This window comes from Artemia sp. Qi Xiang Cuo, chromosome 18 (genome assembly GCF_049724085.1).
Source record: "Artemia sp. Qi Xiang Cuo chromosome 18, ASM4972408v1, whole genome shotgun sequence".
Lineage (NCBI taxonomy): Eukaryota > Metazoa > Arthropoda > Branchiopoda > Anostraca > Artemiidae > Artemia > Artemia sp. Qi Xiang Cuo.
Window position 1 is genome coordinate 46,816,526 of NC_142811.1, and position 22,574 is coordinate 46,839,099.

Here is a 22,574-nt window from a genome sequence, read left to right on the forward strand (position 1 = left end):
CAGGTTGCCGAAATAAACCAGGTTGTCAAGATATCAAAGAGGGATATCTTAGGAGTAGAAAGGGAGATAAAATAGTAACATTCACGAAAATTAAAGTCATTATGCACATGCCGAATGTTAATAAGACGCCTCAGGAATATCTGAAGACTGACTGACCGTATGAAGCTGAAACTTTCATGGCTTCTAGTATTGACTTGATTATTAAAAATACTTTTTTTCGACATTATGAGGAATAGAAACACGCAGCTCGAAATAAAGATTGTTTTAAGTAAAGTGTAAAATACGTTCTAATTCTCGGAAGGGATGGAAGGGGTCAGCCTTACTCCTCTTAGTTTCTGCTCATTTGGAGTTTGACTCGGTTATTTATTGTAATTTCTGTTCGTTTTACGTTTCATTTCCTTATCAAGGGTAATTTATGACGATATTTCTTTGATTTTATTTCTCCTCACCGCTGTTTAATTGCGGATCTTTACTTTTCATTGAAAAGCTTCTTTTGTGAAAAAAAATAAAAAAAAATTAATAGCAGGAAAAGGATAAATGAACCAAGAGTAGGAACACATTACAACAGGAATGAGAGTGAAGTTGGTAACAAGCACCGAACGCGGGGAAAATTAGTTGAGATCAAACTAACCTGGAAGCAACAAACAGAGCAACTTTAGCAATCCTGTATCGAGAATTCTCATCCTGAAGAGGTTTGCTGGAACAAAGTGGCCGGGATGAGCCAAAACACTATTATATTTCATAAAACGGTATTTACTATCAATGATAAATTATGAAATAGTAGAATTTGGACCCTGTAAGAATATAAACTTAGCTCAATTGGAAAGTATTCAAAATATGTCGCTATGCTTAGTATTAAGATTACAACGGCACACGCCTAGTAAAACGATACGAGAAACTGCTGGATTTCCTACTATCTACGATTATGCAAGAATTCAGATGATGAAACACTTTAACAAAGTACAGTAGATAGAATCATGTCACAAAATCTACAATTCCAAATTTGGGAAGGCAGCATGAAGTCAAAGTCATTATTAGCTCATGGAAAACTTCAAGAGAGCTGTCCCAAACTGAAATCAGACCTAGATACGGAAAAATCATTTCCCATCTAATCTTTCTTGGATAATGAGAGCAGTTAAAGTCAACCTAAACCTGATAGAAGCTCACAAAAAATAGTACCCTCAGAGTCAAATAGTCAACCTCTATAGAGAACTGACAATGAAACAATGTTCAAAACCATAAACATATGGAGCTATCAGAAACCAAAAGGCTTCCTCGGCATCTTTAACACCACAAAACGGAGCTGCTGTAGCCAAAAAATTCCCAGATGGATCTTCTGTTCTAAAAAAAAACTTCTCAGCGCCATCTTGGAAGCCAACCCAGAAATCTACAATAAGTCATCCTGACAAGAAAGTTGTCATGTGACTCAAAAATCTGTACTTTTCACTTGGCTGAGTTAAGAAACATCTTGCTAGAGATACAGAAAAACGATGTACGCGTAAAATCTTGACACAAATCCAGCTATGTTGGAATCAGAGCCAATGCAGGAGTGAGACAAGACAAGATATTTATTTCAAAAATCATTATCACAAGCCCCAAAGGGTCGAATTACAATTTTTGAATTAACAATATCATAAAAAAACATAAATGTCCTTCTACAATTCGGAATATCCTGAGAAGCTGTCCCCTCAAAAGTTTTATTCTTTTCATTCTTTTTAATTTCATACTCCTAATCCATCATAGTTTAATTCAATTTTTTTTTTTAAATGAATAGAAAATTATAACTAACATTGTTTTTGCTACGACTCAAAACTTACTTACTTATAACTTCGGTCCTCCTAAGCCATCTGTGGCGCATGGGCATCGACGAAGCCTCGGTAAACGTCACGTACTGGCGCTGCGGCGAGTACGTCATCCCACTGGGGTTGTAGTGATGTGTGAGCACTGCGTAGATCATGATCGTACGTGTGTCTGAGGGTGTTTTCCAGTCTTCCCCTCCATCGACGCTCACGTGGCTTCCACTGCTGAACCTAGTATGAGATTCTGGATTCCTTCACCCTAAGGATATGGCAAAGATAGCCTCATCTTATCTTCTTAATCAATTCAGTAATAAGCGGCTGGCCAGTTCTTCTGCGGACCTCGATGTAACTGACTTTTGACGCCAACCGATATTCAGCATGCGTCTCAAGCACATATTTTTGAAAGCTGTGAGTCTTTTCGCTACCCTAACATCTAGTTCCCAGCACTCAGTGGCATACAAAAGCACGGACATAACGTTGCTATTAAGAGGTCGCAGCTTTAGAGCAAGCGAGTACTTGTTTGATTTCCATACTGGCTTAAGTTTGTTGAAAGCAGAGTTTGCCGTGCCAATTCATCTCTTGACCTCATTGTGCACCTCTCCTTTGTAATCGACTCAGCTTCCGAGGTACTTAAATTCCTGGACTTGTTCGACTGCGATTTTTGTACAGAAGCTCGACTGGCGACCCTGATGCTGCAATTGATTTAGTCTTGTCTATGTTGATGTTAGGCCGACTTTCTCCGCTTTAACGCTAACTTTGTTAAGGAGCTCCTGGAGTCGCTGCTTTGTCCTTTCCAGAAGTGCCACATCATCCGTAAAGTCGAGATCCAAGAGGATTTTATTTGCGACTGTGACTCCAAAGCCAGTCGAATTTTAAGCACGAGTTTCATGGTTCAATTTAAGATAACTTTAAAAGTATTGAAGAAATTAAATATTAATAAATTTACCTAAAGATAATAAAAGCTTTTGAGTGTGCTGGGCGTGTTCTCCATTTGGTACCAGAACTATTGCTTGACACTCTTTAAGACTTGTGTCAATTTTTTGCAGGATGGATATTGAGAACATGGTGGTCTTTCCAGTTCCTGCAAAGAAAGACTAATCAATGGCGTAAGAAAATTGAAACAGCCAACTGACATAGAAAACTTTGTGCGGAATCAAGCATGCCCGAAAAATTTTTTCCCAAGAAGAATGTTTTGTGGTTTTGCTGCGACTTTTGGGCTATAACTGTAGAAAAAGGTCTTCATTTTTTTAAGGTCTTTAAAATTAATTGCTGTTCGTTTTTAGTTGACATAGTTTTTTCATTGGTAAATAAAAGAATATTTTAAATCTTTTTGCTTTTTCTCTATAAGATTCCAGATTTTGGCTTACTATTTGGGTTAGACAAAATTTTCAACAATTTTTAATAAAAATACACCTTTTTGAAAACTTAAACCCGATAGTATCTTTTGATTTAGTATAACACTTCCTGAACTCTCCCTGGAAAATAAACCTCAATACCCTATTCTATTCCTAAGACATTGTATCTATGCTGTTTGCACAGCCCTATTTGCACTTAAATTCTTTTGATTTAGATCAATAGTAAGAGAGGAAGTAGTAATTGAGCTAAATACCCTAAATTCTTCTTGAGATACCTCTAAGACATCTTATAGACAACCAGCATGCACTTAGGGCCTTTGACTTCGTTTTAAAGCAAAATAAATTTTCAGTGGAAGTTTCTACTTTATAGGGGAGACCAAAGTTGTTTCGGACACAGGTTGGTTTGGACACTGCTATTATAAAATCTAGTTTTGCACGACAAATTCTGCCAAAAATCAGGATCGAGTTTTGAAGAAGGGCCGACTTTGCGCACAAGTTTCAAAGTTTCCACATACACGTTTAAAAGTTATTCCCGGTGAACCCTTTTTAAGATATTCTTTTATTTCCACTAACATGCACCAGGTTTTGTAGCTGTGTTATTTACGTAGGTACATAGTTGAATATTGGCAAGTACTTAGCATTATCACGTCACTAACTACAGCTGTGTCACAAATTGGACACACCTGAACTATTTTTGTCTAGAAGCCATTTTTTAGAAATGTTCTGTGTGGGGTTAATTCAGACTGCATAGTCGGGTTGCTTAGGACGACTTTTTGAAAGTGTCCAGAACGATCTTGTTTTGTCAAATTAACCCCAGGAGGGGAGAGGCAAATACAAACAGAAACACAAAGGTCATTTATAGCATCTGATACATGGCATTTGTATTGCACGGTGCAGCGCTACAGGCTACGGCTTTGCTATTGAAACACAGACAAGTAACCTATCATCTTTTAAGATGCCAGGAAACTTTCAACGGAAGCACGACCATCCACCACCAAATAGGGGTGATATGAAAGGGCTACAGCAGCAGTTATCCTCGACAATATTTCAAGCTGAAAAGCTGCTGAGAAGTTTGGAGTTATGAAATCCACATTACTGGATTATTTTGAACGTTCAAAGAATTTGCAAGCACTAAAGCTGAAACAGAATTAGATGATTAAGTAGGGACTTCTACAGCAGCAGAGTCATAAAGCCCCAGAACCTATATCAGCCCCAGCCACGGAGAGGGCACCAGATCTTGACTTCGCCTTTTCAGAAAAGATAGTTCATAACAGGCAAGTCTTCAAGCCTAACGAGGAGAAGACACTTTCAGACTAAGTTCAAACACCTTCAGAAATGAATCATGGTTTAATCCCTATTAAAGCACGCTTAATCACGGGATATCAAGGCACAACCTTCGGCAGATTAGATGAATACACTCCTCAGGGGGGATAATGAAATTTCTACCAGATCCCCCGATGGAAAAAGTCAAGTTAGAGCAAATGGTTTCAACGAAGTGATTGCAGGGAGATTCTTTGATAACCTTACTTTAGTCTATGCTAAATAACAAATCCCTCCGGACCGTATTTGGCACACTGATGAAACAGATATCCCAACTGTATTACCACCTACTAGAGTGCTTTTCAAGAAGGGCTAGAAGCAACTGGCCCAGGCAACATCAACAGAACTTGGTCAAAATGTAACAATGGTCTGTTTAGTTAGTGTGATAGGTAACCACGTAACACTGGTTTTTGTCTTTCCAAGGCTTAATTTTCAACCACGGATTCAGAAAGAGTGGCCCCTGGGTATTTTGAGACTACTTAATCCAAGTTATTGGATTAATTCTGACACCTTAATGGAGACAAAGAAAAATTCTGAGAAGTGGACCAGACCATCGAAATAAATCAAAACTTTACTGTTACTGCATCACTTGCAAGCTTTAAAATGCTTCAGTCTATATACCATTCCGAGCAGCGTTGAGAAGCAGCTTTAAAGAGTGACTGAACAATCACTCAGGCCAACGTATCTCTATATATGAGGTAGCAGAACTCAACCGTGTTCCATATCTCGAGAAGTTCAGCATGAGTAACATTGTGTCTGGCTTCAAAAAGCCCAAACTGTGGGTATTCGACCGCAACACTTTCTGCCACGCCAAATTTTCTGCAGCTTCAGTTACAGATAGTCAATTGCTGGACAGACATTTTCAACCTGTTGTGCTAGATGTACATGGGCCAGACCAAGGTACTGACGAAACTCAAAAGCCTTCTGTAGTCTTTTCCATAACCCCAGAGCAACTGAGACAATTTCTCTGAGTGCCACCTGCAACTACCAAGGATAGAGGAGGAAAAGCTATTATAATTATAGAAACATAAGATAAGATATTTAGATAAGATATTTATTTCAAAAAATTACTATCACAGGCCCCGAAGGGCCGAATTCGCATTTCGGGGTCATATAATAAAAAAAGACATAGAAATAGCACAACAACTAAAAAACTGGCTAAACAATGCCAAAAACAACAATATCAGAAAGGCTAAGCCATTCATTAGTCTAAAAAACAAAAAGTGTCAAATGTAAGAAAGTTAAAAAGGCACAAATTAAAACAAAACCAAAAAAAAAATTGAGATAAAAATAATGTTAAAAAGGTTTAAAAGAGAGTATATAAAAAGGGGAGGGAACGGAAGAGCCAAACGGACACCAGCATGGGTATCACCAGTAAAAAAAAAAAAAAAAAAAAAAAAAAAAAAAAAAAAAATATTGGTTTATTTGATGAGTAATGAAGGGGACAAAGGTTTTTTCATATCTGGAGGTTAAACAACGGATGGGGGATAAGATAGGGATGGGTTCAGATATAGTACATGGCAGGCGGTGTCTGGATGGGGAGTGTCTTTTGGGGAAAATGTTTTCCGTGCAAGGGTTTATTATTGTATTTTTCACAAAACGGAGGCACAGCGTTCCTCTCCTGTGCTCAAGAGTTTCCAGCTTGGCCTTTTTTAGAAGGAGTGAATATGGTACCAAAGTTTCTTTAAAAATTATTCTTAGGGCTCTTTTTTGAATAGATTCAATTTTATCTGATTCATTACGGGAGATGCCAGGATGCCAAACTGGACAAGCATATTCAAGATACGGGCGGACAAAGGAAGTATAAATCCTTAAAGAATGGGATGGGGGATGTTAAATTTATTCAAGAGCTTAAGGAGAGACATGGACGCATTAGCTCTACGGACAATATCTTTCACGTGGATATCCCACTTTAAATTAGAGGAAATTGTAACCCCAAGTAATTTAAAGGAAGACAGTAATATCTGGGGGGATAGGGTCAAGGAAGGCGGGAATAGATTTCAAGAAATTTATCGTCATTACATTTGATTTAGTGGAATTTACTTTCATATTTAGGTTCTTAGCTTCATCTGAAATGTGGGATAGAATTTCAAGGGGGTCACTTTTAATATTCCTGTGACATACTTCGAAGATCATCAAGTCATCCATGTATTTCCACCTTTGGGGGAATTCTTTACCAAGATCATTAATCACGACTAGAAATAAAAGTGGTCCCAATAAGGTTCCTTGAGGAATTCCACAATATATAGGGAGGGGGTTAGAGAAAATATTTTTGTATTTAACAGCTTGGGATCTATTTGAAAGAAACGATATAACAATATTTACTAACAAAGGATCAAGTTTAAAGTTAACCAGTTGTGAACGAATTAGGATTGTATGGTCAACCGGGTCAAAAGCTTTTTGGAAATCAACTAAGACAAGGTTCAGCCAGACATTTGGTTTATCAAGGTTACTTACGATCGTATGCATTAAGTGCACAAGGTAATGGGTGGTGGAAGTTTCCTTTAAGTTACCAAACTGCCGGGTGTCAATACGCGGACAAATTTTATCCTTAAGCCAGTCACAGAGGAAACCTTCATAAAGTTTGGAAAAAACAGAGATGAGCGTAATGGGGCGAATGTTGGCGAAAGTCAGACTGGCGCATTTTTTAGGGACAGGTGTTATAAAACCTTGTTTCCAGCGACTTGCGAATATACCAAATTTTGTGATGTGGTTGAAAATATTTGATAAAGGCTCAGCAATTTTATCCAAAAAGGCTTTAATTAAGTCAACTGGGATGTCCAAGGGATAAATACTTGATTTTATAAGATTTATAATTTTATTTGTAATATAAGATGGAGAAACAAAGGGAAGAGGATCATTAGGAGGAATAGTTGTACTTGAACCAGTGACAGCGGGGAAATTTGTCCCGATGGAAAGAAGGTACAAGTTTAGATCATTGGAGGTCTCATTAGGGGGTTCAGGGAGATGAAAGTCAATTTCGGAAGGACTTTTTCCGCATATTTCTTTAATTTTTCTGTACCATTGCTAGGGCTTGTTAGAATATAGATCTTTGACTTTATTATTATAATAATCAGAAGCTGCTTTTCTTAATTTTTTCTTTGGGAACTTCCTTAGACTATTAGCCTCAGTAATGCAACCTGCTTTGAAAAAGTTGATTTTTTTTCTTATAAGTTTTTTTTAAAAGACTCAGTAACATAAGACTTATCTGTAGAACACATTTTAAATTTTTTCTCAGGGAAGTGGGATTCATAATTACTCCTCAATAGATTTTGGAGGGACAAAGCCATATAGTCAACGTATTTTGTTTGATACACAGTGGACCAATTTTCAGTAGTAATCCAGGAGCAAAAATTGAAAAGTCCTGAGTCTGTGAGAGGTCTATAAGCGTTTTCAGTTATAGAAAACGACTGTTTAACTTTAGCCAGCGGAGATAGGAAAAGGCTAAAGTGGTAACTACCCCCTAGAGGGGGCAGAGCGGAGACGGGTTTGTAAAACTTCGAAAGATTAGTGCAAATTAAATCAATAGTAGTATTGCCTTTTGTAGTAGGGACATTAACGACCTGTTCTAAATTAAAAGTGTTACATGTAGAATCAAGTCTTATATTGTTTGCGTCACACATCAGGAAAATCCCTGTATCTGGGTATTTTGATTGTAAAAAGTCAGCACTTGCATGTAATTTTTCTATAAAATTTATTTTCTCAGCGGATCTCCCATTAGTGGAGTAATAAAAACAACAAAAGACAAATAAATTAAAAGGACGCGGCAAGACTTTAGGTCGAACACACACCCACATAACTTCATCAAAGGGATTAAGACACGGAATTGGGATCTTGGATATAAATCATTACGGATAAAGAACAGAATTCCGCCACCTTTCTTACCCAGAGGGTGGTTTTCTGGTCTGAGTTTAATAAATTGAGAAAAATTGTTAATCTTTAACATGTGCAACTTTTGAGCTTGAACTTCAGTAATAGAGATTACATCTAATCTATATATTTTAGAAAGGGTGTCTAATTCATTGAGTTTCTCAAAGTTAAGGCTTTCAGCGTTGCTCAAGAAAAGTTTGGGGAATCGAAAGCGACTTGTGAAGGTACCGTTTTTACACTTTACTTTTTTTATATCACAGATGCGGTCAGGGGTTCTAGTGGAATTCTTGACGGGGGCTAAACTAGGATAGTGAGAACAAGGGACAGGGGGATCAAATCCATCTTTTTCAAATGCAATTGCATTTAATTTAGCTGGTACTAGCGGAGACTAAACAGCGGTAACTATTTGAAATTTTAGAAAATCTGCATGGAGGTGTTACAAGAGGATCGTTCTGCCTGCTAACTCTTAAACCAGAGTCATACTGGTAGAGTAGCCAGGGGGATAAAGTGCAAGGGACGGGAGAAAGGTTTCCTGGTGTTCTGGGAATAAGTCAAGTTGGGTGTGTGCTTTAAATGGGGGTGTCAGGGGGCAAGATAATGCTGAGGGAGGGAAGTATGGTGGGGGGTCTCTGAGAGGGGCGGGGTTGGGTATGTTTCGGCAAATAACGGGTGGAGTCCAGAACCAGCCGGTAACTTCTTGGATACAAGGAGAAGAAAGGAGTCGAAAGGAAGTGGATTTTTGGGACGAATATGAGTGAGGGGGGGTTTGGGGATGGTCCGAATTGAGTGAAGTGATTTTGGGGGTTGGACTGACTGGGCACGCGTAAGTACTTGGGGCAGAGGATTGTTTCGAGGGATGGATTCCTGTGGTATACTGCTCTGTATCGGGTATGCAGGGGGATAAGACTGAAAGTCGAATGGAACCCGAACAAGGGGAGGGGGGGTCGTGAATACTTTCGGCGTCGCTCTAAAAAACGTTTGGTTTTAAACCTGTGCTTCAATCCGGAAGATGCATGAGCAAAAGTACATGACTTATCAATACACGATACAACAGAACAAAGATCAACATGGTCAAAAATACACTTATAAGACACACAAGAAACAACGGAAAAGCAAAAATACACTTATAGAAACAACGGAAAAGCAACAACCACAGCGAATGGTAGAAAATAGAAAAAGATCTCAGTAAAAAGTTGTTTCCTTCTGAAGAAAGCAAGAAAACCAAGGGCAGCTAACCGGGTTGAAGTCAGTGAGGATCAGTTATAAGAAAGTCTATTCATGGATGTAAACTCAAGGAGAAACGGAACCAGAGGATCTCTTTGATGTAAATGTCCTAGCCACTGATGACTTTATGCTTGTGAAATTCGTCGTCAGAAAAGGAAACATTTTTATGTAGGACCTGTTGCAGAAATTGGTGATGATGATGTGGAGGTTATGTCCCTAAAAAAAAGGGACAAAGTTTGTCTTTTCTGATCCCTGCCCAGGCTTCAGTTTAAAAAGATGATATTATCTTGAAGCTTCCTTGCCGTTTCGACAGATGGTAAAAAGGGAGCTGCGAATGCTCTCAGCTTTAGTTTTAATTTTTCCAAGTTTAACATTCGCTGAAAGTTATGTTTAGTAATAATTGTTACGTTTAATAGTTATTAAACATAACACTTTGTAACTATATTACAAGATGTTCGAAGGAACCCGTGGCATGTCCGATTCAACCCAATACTCTGGGGTTGTTTCGGACGATTTTTGTTTGTTTGTTTTTTAAAGCATTCCTGGGAAAACTTTCGAAGATATACATCGGGAAAAATTCTCATAGGTGTGGAATTTATGGAAGAACATTGGGGTGCTTTAAACGCTCAGATATGTCAGCTAGCTAACGAGATTTTCAAGAAAGAAAAAACTGTCCGGGTCAACCATGGACACGAAGCTTATTCTAGTCCCAAGATACCTCGTCTGGATATCATGACAACCTGGTTTATTATGGCAACCTCGATGCACTTAAGCTATTTTGATTTCGTTCAATAGTAGCAATAATAGCAGTAGAAGCAGTAGCAAAAGTGGTAGTAATATTGATAGCCCTAGAATTTTCAGCGTAATACCCTAGAGCGTGGCTAGGATATTGCAAATACACTCCTTTGATAACCCACATGTGCATAGTAAGTTTAGATTCTGTTCAATACAAACCTCCCCATTCCATGAAAGATTGACCAATACCCTTGCCATTAGGAATAGTAGTAGTCATGGCAAAAGAAATAATAGCAGGAGCTTTAGTGTAGGATTAGTGATAGCATTTGCAGTATTAGTAGTTATAGGTGCCTTTTTGGTCAAGTTCAACATTCCGTCCTCATGTTCTGATAGTTTCAACTTAATACTTTAGTCCATTTTTGAGATAGTACTGGTCCACTCTTTTGTTAGTCTATATCCAAATAATGTTTTTTTGATTTAGCTCAGTATCCCCAACAACAGTCCCTTAAATTTCCAAATTAATACCATTAGCCTTAGTAATGTTAGTACTAGCAGCAGTAGTAGTATTACTACAACTATTAATGGTAGCATGTACATTTAATTAGTTCATTTTAATGCATTTTAATTAGTTCAGCATTCCCCTCAGCAAGCCAAGAAAGTTTTACCTAATATTCTAAGCCATTCTTGAGATACTGCAAATACGTCCTTTTGACAACCTGCATGCATATAGCGTGTTTCAATTCAATTCAACACATCTCTCGACATATTCTGAAAATTTCTCCTCGATAGTCTTAGCCTTAATAGTAGTAAAAGCAGTAGCAGTAAAAGTAGAATCAGCTGTAGTAATAGTGGTATGCGTAGGTTCCCTAAACAAATTTCCTTGGTACCCTTAAGCCTTAGTAATAGTCTTATTAGTAGAAGTAGAGGTAGTAGTAGTAGCACGCCTATAGTACCTTTTGGTTGCTTCAACATCCCATTAACATACACTTAAATTTTCGATTTAATACTCTAAGCTGTTCCTGGGACATAGCTATTACGTCCTTTTTGATAATCTGCATCCTCATAGCGTGTTTCGTTTAGTTAAACATCCTCCTCAAGACTCCCTGAAAGTTTTACCGTAATACCCTTAGCTTTAGTAGTACTAATACTGATCGTCATAGTGGCAGTAATAGTAGTAGCAGCCATTATAGCAACAGTAATAGTACCAGTTGTAGTAGTGGTACTAGAAGACACACAGTTGCTTTTTTCTTTTTAACATCCCCCAACCGAGTTGGGTCGCTCTGGATCATGGGCCTTATAGACCTGTCCAGTAAAAAATCATGAGGCTATGCATTTCTTGGTATCAAAATTGGCGTAAAAAATCAGGCTAACAATGACTAATAATGTAAAACACACATGTTCAAATCTTCAAAAGTTTTCCCTTAATAAAACTAGCGGAAAGGTGATTTTTAAAGATAGCTAACAGAACGGACAACCAATTTTGCAAGTTTGTAAATCCTTTTTACGCAAAACAAAAAGAAAGTAAAATCGAAAACATTGAACAAATATACGTTTTTTACCGAAAATTCGACACAATTATTTTTTTTTCCGACGAGAGGGCCAAAATCTGACAATGACGGAAAATCCGATATAGTGGAAGCACTGTATCTATCTCCGCAGAATCTAACAGAATCTAAACAAAACACGCTATGAGGATGCAGATTATCGAAAAGGACGTAACAGCTATGTCCCAGGAACAGCTTAGAGTATTAAATCAAAGATTTCAGTGTATGTTAATGGGATGTTGAAGCAACCAAAAGGTACTATATGCGTGCTACTTCTACTACCTCTACTCCTACTAATAAGACTATTACTAAGGTTAAGGGTACTATTGGTGTTTAAGTACGGGGGACACCACTTATTGATGCAAAAATGGCGCAAAAAGGTTGCTATGCCACTTACTCGAAGGGGAGAACCCTTTGTCGGCCCAAATGTTAGTGGGATTCCCGCTCTTACCCCAACGGTTCCGTAAATATCGGATTTACTGATAGGACCTTTTCTGGCTCACACCAGTGTTCGTGGTATTTAGCCACCAGTGTTATACAGGTAGGCCACAACGCCACTGGCGTGGTAATACACGGGTGTCACCACTTATTGGAGGGGAAAGCCCCGGTCCCAAATTATAATGTGATTCCCGCGTCTACCACACCGGTTCTGCAAATATCGGGTTTGGTACTACCCGCTTTACAGCATACCCTGTCCCAGGGTATGATAACGTGATCAAGTGGTCAAATGGCGACTTTCTAAAGCCAAATGTACCCGCCTTGGGTTACGGCTCGAAAATCTCTTAACTCTCTCCTTGGAGGTAACAAACCTCCCTGTCAATATAATAATGACGGTACCTCCTAGCTCTATTCCTACCCTGCCTGGGTTACGGAAACTAGTACACAGTTTGTAGAAAATACCTTACTTGTATTCTTCCAAATGGGTCAGAATAATCCCACATAAATCTATATCCCCGAACGAGGTCTAAGCGCACACTAAAACAAAATAACATTTTTCACACAGCTGTTCATTGGGGTGGACTTTCACTTGGCCCAGCCAATCAGCTACTTCCCCATTCAAACCCAACTCGACCTCTTAGCTTTATCTTTCAATGACTCCCAAACCAGGAAGTACAAAAATAGAACTTGGTTCAAAGCTTACTTATTGCGACACCTGTAACTTAACAACGAGAATTTAACCTGTCTTTTAAAATTATACTATAGGCAAATGTAATTAGGAAAACGAAGACAAGTCATTTATCTGAAAGGAAAAGAAACAGGGGTGGAACCCCAACACCTCCCCCGTAGGATAAATGACCACCCACGCGCTACCTTGGTCCACCCTTGCAAACATATACGCTTAACTTCAACTTTACAAAATCCATTTGCCCTCTCTCTTCCACCAGTGTCTGTGCTACTACTTCAACCGCTTGGCTCTGGATCGGTCGTCATCGACACGTCTCTACTGTAGGACTACCATGGTCTAAATCGTATAGCCTCAACATTAAGTTTTGAAAGTTGAAGTCCCCAAGATTCGTAGACAATGATTGTCGTAGCACAATCAAAACAAAAAAAAATTCTCACTCTCATGAATTTACATTTGAGAGGAGCAGAGAATCAGTTTCTGGCACATGTGATGATGCCAGCCATCATGAAAAATTTGGCTGCACTAGCCTCTTAATTTTCATCTGTGGAAACAGCCCCACATCTCAATAAAAAAGTAAATTGTCCCTTTGCATAATTTCAAACAATCTAAGGCCGAACATACACAATCCTGTGAAAACGAGAGGGGTTCAGGAAAATGAAGTCAGAATCTGATCGAACCTTGAATCGTTTTTTTCTGGGTCTTGTCCCCTAAAATAATTGAATAAATAATGATCGGCGATGAGGGATGAAGATAATATTGAAGACTGGAAAGACAAGGCTTCAGTTAAGGGATCACAACTTGTCCGCCAGTTGTGCATTGAGGAAAAGGGCTATCTTTCACATCTTCCCGCAGGGGATCTTCCCCAAGGGATTGGGTGGAACCCCAACAGGTACCAAGGAAACTTGTTTAGGGAACCTACACATACTACTATTACTACAGCTGATTCTACTTTTAGTGCTACTGCTGTTATTACTATTAAGGCTAAGCGTATTGAGGAGAAATTTTCAGGAAATGTTTAGAGATGTGTTGAATTAAATTGAAACATGCTATGTGCATGCAGACCGTCAAAAGGACGTATTTGCAGTATCTCAAGAATGGCTTAGAATATTAGGTGAAACTTTCTTGGCTTGCTGAGAGGAATTTTGAACTAATTAAAATGCGTTAAAAATGAACTAATTAAATGTACTTGCTACCATTAATAGTTGTAGTACTACTACTACTGCTATTAGTACTAACATTACTAAGGCTAATGGTATTAATTTGGAAATTTCAGGGACTGTTGTTGGGGATACTGAGCTAAATCAAAAAAACATTATTTGGTAGTAGACTAATAAAAGAGCAGACTAGTACTATCTCAAAAATGGACTAAATTATTAAGTTGAAACTATCAGAACATGAAGACGGAATGTTGAACTTGACCAAAAAGGCACCTATAACTACTAATACTGCAAATGCTATCACTAATCTTACACTAATGCTCCTGCTATTATTTCTTTTGCCATGACTACTACTATTCCTAATGGCAAGGGTGTTGGTCAATCCTTCATGGAATGGGGAGGGTGGTGTTGAACAGAATCTAAACATACTATGCAAATGTGGGTTATCAAAGGAGTGTATTTGCAATATCCTAGCCACGCTCGAGGGTATTACGCTGAAACTTCTAGGGCGACCAATATTACTACCACTTTTGCTACTACTTCTACTGCTATTATTGCTACTATTGAACGAATTCAAAATTGCTTAAGTGCATCGAGGTTACCAAAATAAACCAGGTTGTCATGATATCCAGGCGAGGTATCTTGGGACTAGAATAAGGTCCGTGTCCATGGCTGACCCGGCAGTTTTTTCTTTCTTGAAAATCTCTAAAATGTTACTTCTGGGTTCATCCTGGAGAATCCTAAATTTTCCGATAGTAGACAACCTTGCTTTGAAATGTGTAAAACAATTCCTCTCCGCTGTCTTAGCCGCTGTCATAAACTCCTTTGTTCCTTTCTTTACGAGTGCTTTTAATAAAATGTAGCGAAGTGTTTTTCATGTAGTGAAATGTTTTTCATGAAAAAACAGCGCCTTTTAGTGCTTTTTTTTAATGTGTCTATGACAGCTGTTTTCACTAAACTGATTCTGATTCTGATCTCTGACTAGGGTTCTGTCAAAACCATGGGCGCCCATAAGCTGAATTCCAGGGGGGGGGGGCAAACTTCATCTAATTGGGACTTTTAATGCTATATAATATAAATCTCAGAACAAAAATGTAAAAATAAGGCAGCATCATTCAGCCAAGGGGGCGGGAGCCCCCCCCCCATATGGGTGCCCATGGTCAAAACTAGGCGTCAGTCTATCTTTTTTGTTTTTATGAACCCGTAATCAAACAATGAGTAAAAAGTGACAACAAACTTTGGACTTTTTTTGCGGGGAAAATCTGGAATAAAAATGAAACTCTAATGCAAGAAACTGGTACTAACATCAGTGCTCAAAGTGTCGGGTTACTGGACATGATTTTTCCTACTTGTGACAATCTTTCAGAAATAGTAGAACAATAAATAACCCAGGCTTAATGTGAAAGAGAGGTGTACATTCTCGAACCTGTTGCATGCTCTAGTGGCAATCGAGAATCTCTCAGGTATCTCTACGATGCACCACACCCAACCAGCTCAACCTATTCTTGAGAAATATCGGCTTCCATTTCCAACGGAAGTAAATTCAGTGCGCATTACTTTAAGATTTAAGGATGGATTGAATACTCATAAAACTTGGATTTCGTATTCTTTTTTGCCTTCTGCTATTTATCTAGTGGGGTTCTAAGGGCTGTGGAAACTGTTGGAAAAAGGGCTTTTATCGGGACAGAATTTTGTAAGTGGAAAGACAGTTCTGGTCTACTAAAGCAACATGATGGCAGCAAAAGACATAGAAATTGTATGTCAGCATGGGTAGAATTTAAGATAATTAGTATATGCAGTGAATGGCTTAAGTCGCCATAGAGATATGCAGTGAATGGCTTAAGTCGGTCTAGATCTCAAGAGTTTCAAGAAAATAGAGATCAGGTGAAGTACGTTTTTTGTGCTATTTCCTTTCTAGACCGCCAGGGTCTTCCTTCCAGGGGGTCATGAAGTATCAGAAACATCCGCAAACTGGGATAATTTCGTTGAACTAATGGCGAAAATTTCTAAAGGTGAAGAAAAGCTGAAAGCCAAGTTACAGCACCGGTTTGGTCGCTATTGCTGTCATCAGTACCAAAACGATGCAGTTAAACTGATAGGAAATGCCTTGCGCCGTGACATTATTTCAGAAGCAAACTCAGCTAATTATTACGCTAATACTGTTGACGAGACAAAAGATGCTTTTAGAAAAGAACAATTAGCGATCCTACCCAGGTACATATCAAATAGAATTGTAGTGGGGCGACTAATCGGCTACTATCAAATGCAAATATTAAACGCCGAAAGCCTGTCTACCTCGATTTGTGAAACTATAGAAAAGTTTTTTTTGTAGATTTGATGTTGTGTGTTGCCCAATGTTATGACGGCGTTTTTGTTATGAGTGGGGAATCTAACAGAGTTTAACCAAAGCTTAAGGAGAAGGTGCTTCATGCAGTTTTATTTACAGTGTCCCACCCACAGCTTACACTTAGTTTTGACGGTTCTAAGCGTTTACCCTCCCCTCCCGGGGATTACCCCCCCCCTCCCGCGGAAAATACCCCCCGCTGAAAATCCCCCCCCCTCCCGCGGAAAATACCCCCCGCTGAAAATCCCCCCTGGAAAATAAGGCTTTCCAAATTTGAGAATTTTATTTGAGTTTTTTTTTTTATTTCCGTAGGGGAAGGAATTTTTGTACTTGTGTATTATGTGCCACTCACTCAAGTTTACGCTGTGTAAAAGACACCGTTTCGAGAACCGTTTTTTTGGTTAGTTTCTTCGTTAGCTCCTCACTTTCAGTTGAAAAACTTGTTTTTTCTTATTTAATTACTTACAGATGGTATTTGCTAATGGGAAACATAAGTTTTTAAAGAAAAGTAAAGAGCCTCATTAAACCAAAAATAAGCAGAAATAAAGTATCTTCAAAGTAAAAACTATGGAGTATAATAGAAAAAAATTAAAAAGATATAAACTATTTTTATATAAAAAGACTATGACAATAACAAATGAACGGAGATTAATATAAATTTTTTTTTTACACAAAAGAAGTTTGTCAAAGAATAGTAAACAGCCTCGTTAAGCCAAAAATGAGTAGAAATAATTCAAATAATTTTCCAAGCATTAAACTTCCACAAATCATCATAAATAAATGAATTGAACCCAAAACGAACAGAAATTACAATAAATAACCTATTCAGACTCAAAATAGCAAAAATTAGCATTAGTAGGGCTGACAACCCCACAACTCCTCAAGACCAGAACATAATTTGCACTTTACTGAAAACAAAATACATTTTAAATGTTTCCACTTTTTTTACTTTAACAAATAATGAAATATTAATACTATGAGGAATAGATATCAGAATATGTGTATCAAGCTGACAATACACGGTTTTTTTTTTTTTTTTTTTTTTTTTTTTTTTTTTTTTTTTTTTAGTAAAGTGCAAATCATTTTCTGGTCTGAAGAAGACATGGGTGTTGTCAGCCATACTCCTTTTAATTTTTGCTCGTTTTGTATTTTCCCGTTCCTTAGCACTTTTCAACGAAACTATAAAAAAACTTAAATAAAAGTTTCAAATTTAGAAACCTTATTTTCCATAGGGGGGGGGGGGGGTATTTTCCAGTAGGGTGTTTTCCAAGGAGGGGTATTTTCCGCGAGGGTTACTTTAAGTGAAGAAGGTATTTTTCGTGGGGTTTGGGGGATTTTCCACTTTGGGGTATTTTCCGGGGGTTAAACACCCCCCCCCCCCCATTTACTATATTCATTTATGCAATTTTACTGTGTTCATGGCCGTATATTTTAAAATACATCGTATATTTTAAAATACTATCCATATAATATGCAGAATAATTGTACCAAATAAATTTTGCTTGCAGACCCGCGATACTTTACCCCCCCCCCCTAATGTGCAAATCTATAGCCCAAATTTATTCCTAAAGTAACGAAAAAACGATGTGTCCTCAAATTTTACACAGCGTAAACTTGAGTGAGTGGCGCATAATACACAAGTACCAAAATTCCTCCCCCCTACGGAAATAAAAAAAAATAAAACTCGAATAAAACTCTCAAATTTGGAAAGAATTATTTTCCACGGGGTGGGGGGTATTTTCCGAGGGGGGGGGGGAATTTCCGCAGGGGTTATTTTCCGGATGGGGGGGGGGTAATTGCTAAGGGGTAAACGCCAGCCACTAGTTTTGACGGATTACCTGAACAATATCAGTGGACTTTTGGAATTTTTCTATGTGGTGCAAAGACTTTACGTATTTATATCAGGCAGCATCACTTGAAATGGACTATTTGTGGTATCCCAGTATACTAGCGGGGGAAATCTTGGAGCTTCAGAGGACCGTCCAAACTCTCGTTTATTACGCATGCCGCTCTATTTCCAAGGTGAAGGCCAGACTTGATGAATTGTTGCTGTTCTGGCCACAATCTCTGATAGTTCTGACGGTGAGGCAGCGAGTGAAGCAAAACGACTAATGGATAAAAATCAACTCGGTCTCTTTTGTCTCAACTTTTCATACAATGGAAAAAGTGTTTGTCGTTGTAAATATTTTGTCAGAACAACTTCAAACAGAAAGCTGGCGGATTTGTAAGGCACTTGCACTGATTTCTGGGACACACGAGAATCTCCAAAAGCTAAGACATGATAACAAATAAAAACTTCAGCAAAAACATAATTGAATTCCTGGCTTTACACGATATACGTGAATCAAAGTCTCCAAAATCCAAAACCAGTGCTCAAAACAAGAGAAGTCAAACCATTTCCACTCGTCTCAAAGACTTTCAAATTCAACGACGGGTAAATGCAATTTCATTCAGCTAGTTCAATCAGACTCCGGTAAATTTGAGTATTTTGAGGTGATAGACCGTTTTAAGAGCCAGATGGACCGATGTTTCATGCAAAATATGCATCTGCTCGACGCTTTATCAGCCCTTGAAGTTTTATTTTCTCGAATTTTCAAAAGTTGAAAGAGAAATGTGTCATTATCAAGTGATTCTCGATGTTTATGACAATGCCCTAGAATCCAAGCTTTTTCTTGCAAAGTTGTATATTCAAAATGTGACATTTTTAGAATAGATTTAGTCGAAGCTATTGTTCATTACCATTGCCGGTAATGAACGTTTCTTCTTAGCATTAGGGCACGTGAAGTACTATCTGCCATCGACAATGGCAAATGACAGATTCAGTAGTCTCATGGTCATAGTCGATGAAAAAGAGGAGACACTGGATTTCGATAGAACAGTCGACGATTTATCCAAACAGCTTAGTCGCCGCTACCCCCTGTTTTAAGTATGTTCACTCTATCTTGTTCTGCTGTTCGTACCCTCATTAAAAACAAAAAAATCTTTGCCTCCCCCCCTATATTTTCGTGAATTGGTGCCACTAAAATGCCACCAACTTGGTAACTTTTTTGGGGTCTTCCTCTAGGTATATTTTGTACTAATGAAAAATATTGACTGAATACAACACCTTTTAAACAATGTATAACGTCGCTGCAATACTATCATATATATTTTTTTGTGTGGTTTAAATGCGTTTGAATATGACGTCATCCATATGAAAAAGTTTTTTTATATAGAAATTGAGTTTTTTTTTATATTAAATATTATATAATATTAAAATATTATTATTAAATAATAATATTTAATATTATTATTAACTTGTAATTAATTTTAGATTTTCTGAATATCAATACTACCGTTTAGAAACAAAAGATATAAACAGAAGTTCATTTTAAGTTCCAACAAAAAGAGTCTTTTATTAAGCTTAAGGTGCAAAGAGCAAACAATTTGTTAATAGTTAAATTTTGGTTAAAACCTGGCATTACAAATACTACTGTGTTGCTCTTTGTTGTAAGCATCAAAGCTTGGCACATCTTATTTATTCACTGCATCAGCTTTGGTGAAAAACCTTTAATTCTTGAATTCCCTAACTATTGCCTCTTCATAAGAAATTAACCAGGAATCTTCTTCAAAAGGAGAAAAACTATAAATACTTCCAATTTCCTCCAAAAAATAGATATGCAAGGACACTTTTATTCTAACTTTTGCTTCTAATGTTAATATTTAATTTCACTTTACATTCCTTAAGCCCCATTTAACTTCCTACATATCCTCTTACTTTATCTTGGACAATTGTTTGTTTTTTTATTTTGACTGACTTTTCTCACGGCTCATTTTAGACTCAAGTGAACGGGTGACTGTTCATTTTATATATCCTCTCACTTTATTTTAGACAATTCTTATCTTAGACAATTGTTTGCTTTTTGCTTTGACTGAGTCAAAATTTTGAGATAGCCATTTTGTTCAGCGTAGTTGATTTCCAGATAGAAGTTAAGTGTTTGAGGAGGACACTTACCCAAAGCCCTCAGGGCAAGGCTTCAAAGTTATGCCCTGGGGGCATATAAGGTTTTTATAGAAAGCGTTGTCGTAGAAACTTCAAAAAAGGCTCCTTCGATCGGAAATTCAAAGGGCTAGTGCCCTTTCTTATAGTCGAAAGTGATTGGAAGGCAACTAACCCCCCTCTCACGCCCACCTTTTCCCCAAACACATCCAATCAAAATTTTGAGATAGCCATTTTGTTCAACATAGTTGAAAATTCTTGAAATTAGGTCTTTGAGGATGACAACACCCCGACAGCCCAGGGGCAAGGGTTGTAAAATATGCCCTGGGGGCATATAAGGTTTTATAGAAAGCGTTGTCTTAGAAACTTCAAGAAGTGCTAATTTGATTGTGGATTGAAAAAGCTAGTGTCCTTTTTAATTGTAAAAAATAATTGGAAGGCAACTAACACCCTCTCAACTTCATCAATTTCCCAAACACATACAATAGAACTTTTTAGATAGCCGTTTTTTTCAAAGCTGTTGAAAGTTTTGGAAATTATACCTTTAAGCAGGACACTCCCCCCACAGTCTTCAGGGCAAGGGTTCTAAGTTACGCCCTGGGGGCATATAAAGTTTATATTGAAATCTTTGTCGTAAAAACTTGAAAAACGGCTCATTCGATTGGAAATTCAAAAGGCTAGTGTACTTTTTAACATTCGAAAGTGATTTGAGGGCAACTAACCCCTCTCTCACGCCCACCTTATTCATAAACACATCCAATCAAAATTTTTAGATAGCCATTTAATCAACGTAGTTGAAAGTTTTAGAAATTAAGTCTTTAAGGATAACAACCCCTCCCCCCACAGCCCTCAGGGCAAGGGTTGTAAGTTATGCCCTGGGGGCATATAAGGTTTTTATAGAAAACGATGTTGTAGAAACTTCAAAAAAGGCTCATTCAATTAGAAATTGAAAGGGCTAGTGTCCTTTTCAATAGTCGAAAGTGAGTGGAGAGTAATTAACCCCTCTGTCACGCCCAGCATTTCCCCAAACACATCCAATCATAATTTTAAGATATCCATTTTGTTCAACGTAGTTGAAAGTTCTTGAAATTAGGTCTTTTAGGATGATAAACCCTTCAGAGCCCTTAGTGCAAGGGTTTTAAGTTATGCCCTGGGGGCATTTAAGATTTATATGAGAGTTGTTATAGAAATTTAAAAAAGGGCTCATTTGATTGGAAATTGAAAGGGATAATGCCCTTTTTAACAGTCGAAAGTGAGTGGAGAGTAATTAACCCCCCTGTCACGCCCACCATTTCCCCAAAAACATCGAATCAAAGATTATAGATAGCCATTTAGTTCAGTGTAATTTGCAGTTCTGGAAATTATATATTTAAGAATGACACACTTACGTGTGCTTTCAGGGCAAAGAATGTAATATGCGCTGTCTGAGCAAATAAGCTTTTTATAGACAGCGTTGTAAGAGACACTACAAAGAGAATCTACTTAATTGAACATCGAGAGGGTCAATGCCTCTTTCCACAGTCGAAAGTGATTGAAGGGTAACTAACTCCTCTCTCACTCCCGCCTTTTCCCCAAACACATCCAATCAAAATTTTTAGATAGCCATTTAATCAACGTAGTTGAATGTTTTAAAAATTAAGTCTTTAAGGATGACAACCCCTCCCCCCTACAGCCCTCAGGGCAAAGGTTGTAAGTTATGCCCGTGGATATAAGGTTTTTATAGAAAACGATGTTGTAAAAACTTCAAAAATGGCTCATTCAATTGGAAATTGAAAGTGTTAGTGCCTTTTTTAATAGTCGAAAGTGATTGAAGGGCATCTAACCCCCCTCTTACGCCCAGCATTTCCCCAAACACATCCAATCATAATTTTAAGATATCCATTTTGTTCAACGTAGTTGAAAGTTCTTGAAATTAGGTCTTTTAGGATGATAAACCCTTCAGAGCCCTTAGTGCAAGGGTTTTAAGTTATGCCCTGAGGGCATTTAAAGTTTATACAGGAAGTTGTTGTAGAAATTTAAAAAAGGGCTTATTTGATTGAAAATTGAAAGGGCTAATGCCCTTTTTAACAGTCGAAAGTGAGTGGAGAGTAATTAAACCCCCTGTCACGCCCACCATTTCCC

At 37.9% G+C, this 22,574-nt stretch overlaps 1 protein-coding gene across 2 annotated transcripts in view; it reads right to left on the minus strand.

Annotated features, from left to right (window-relative positions):
- Positions 1–22,574, minus strand: part of LOC148941568 (uncharacterized) — a 154,501-nt gene that overhangs the window by 36,475 nt on the left and 95,452 nt on the right. For both annotated transcript variants that reach the window (XM_089104501.1, XM_089104500.1), the window contains exon 9: positions 2,746–2,880. In XM_089104501.1, coding sequence (XP_088960627.1) covers positions 2,746–2,880 — 135 coding nt within the window. The remainder of the gene's footprint in view (positions 1–2,745; positions 2,881–22,574) is intronic.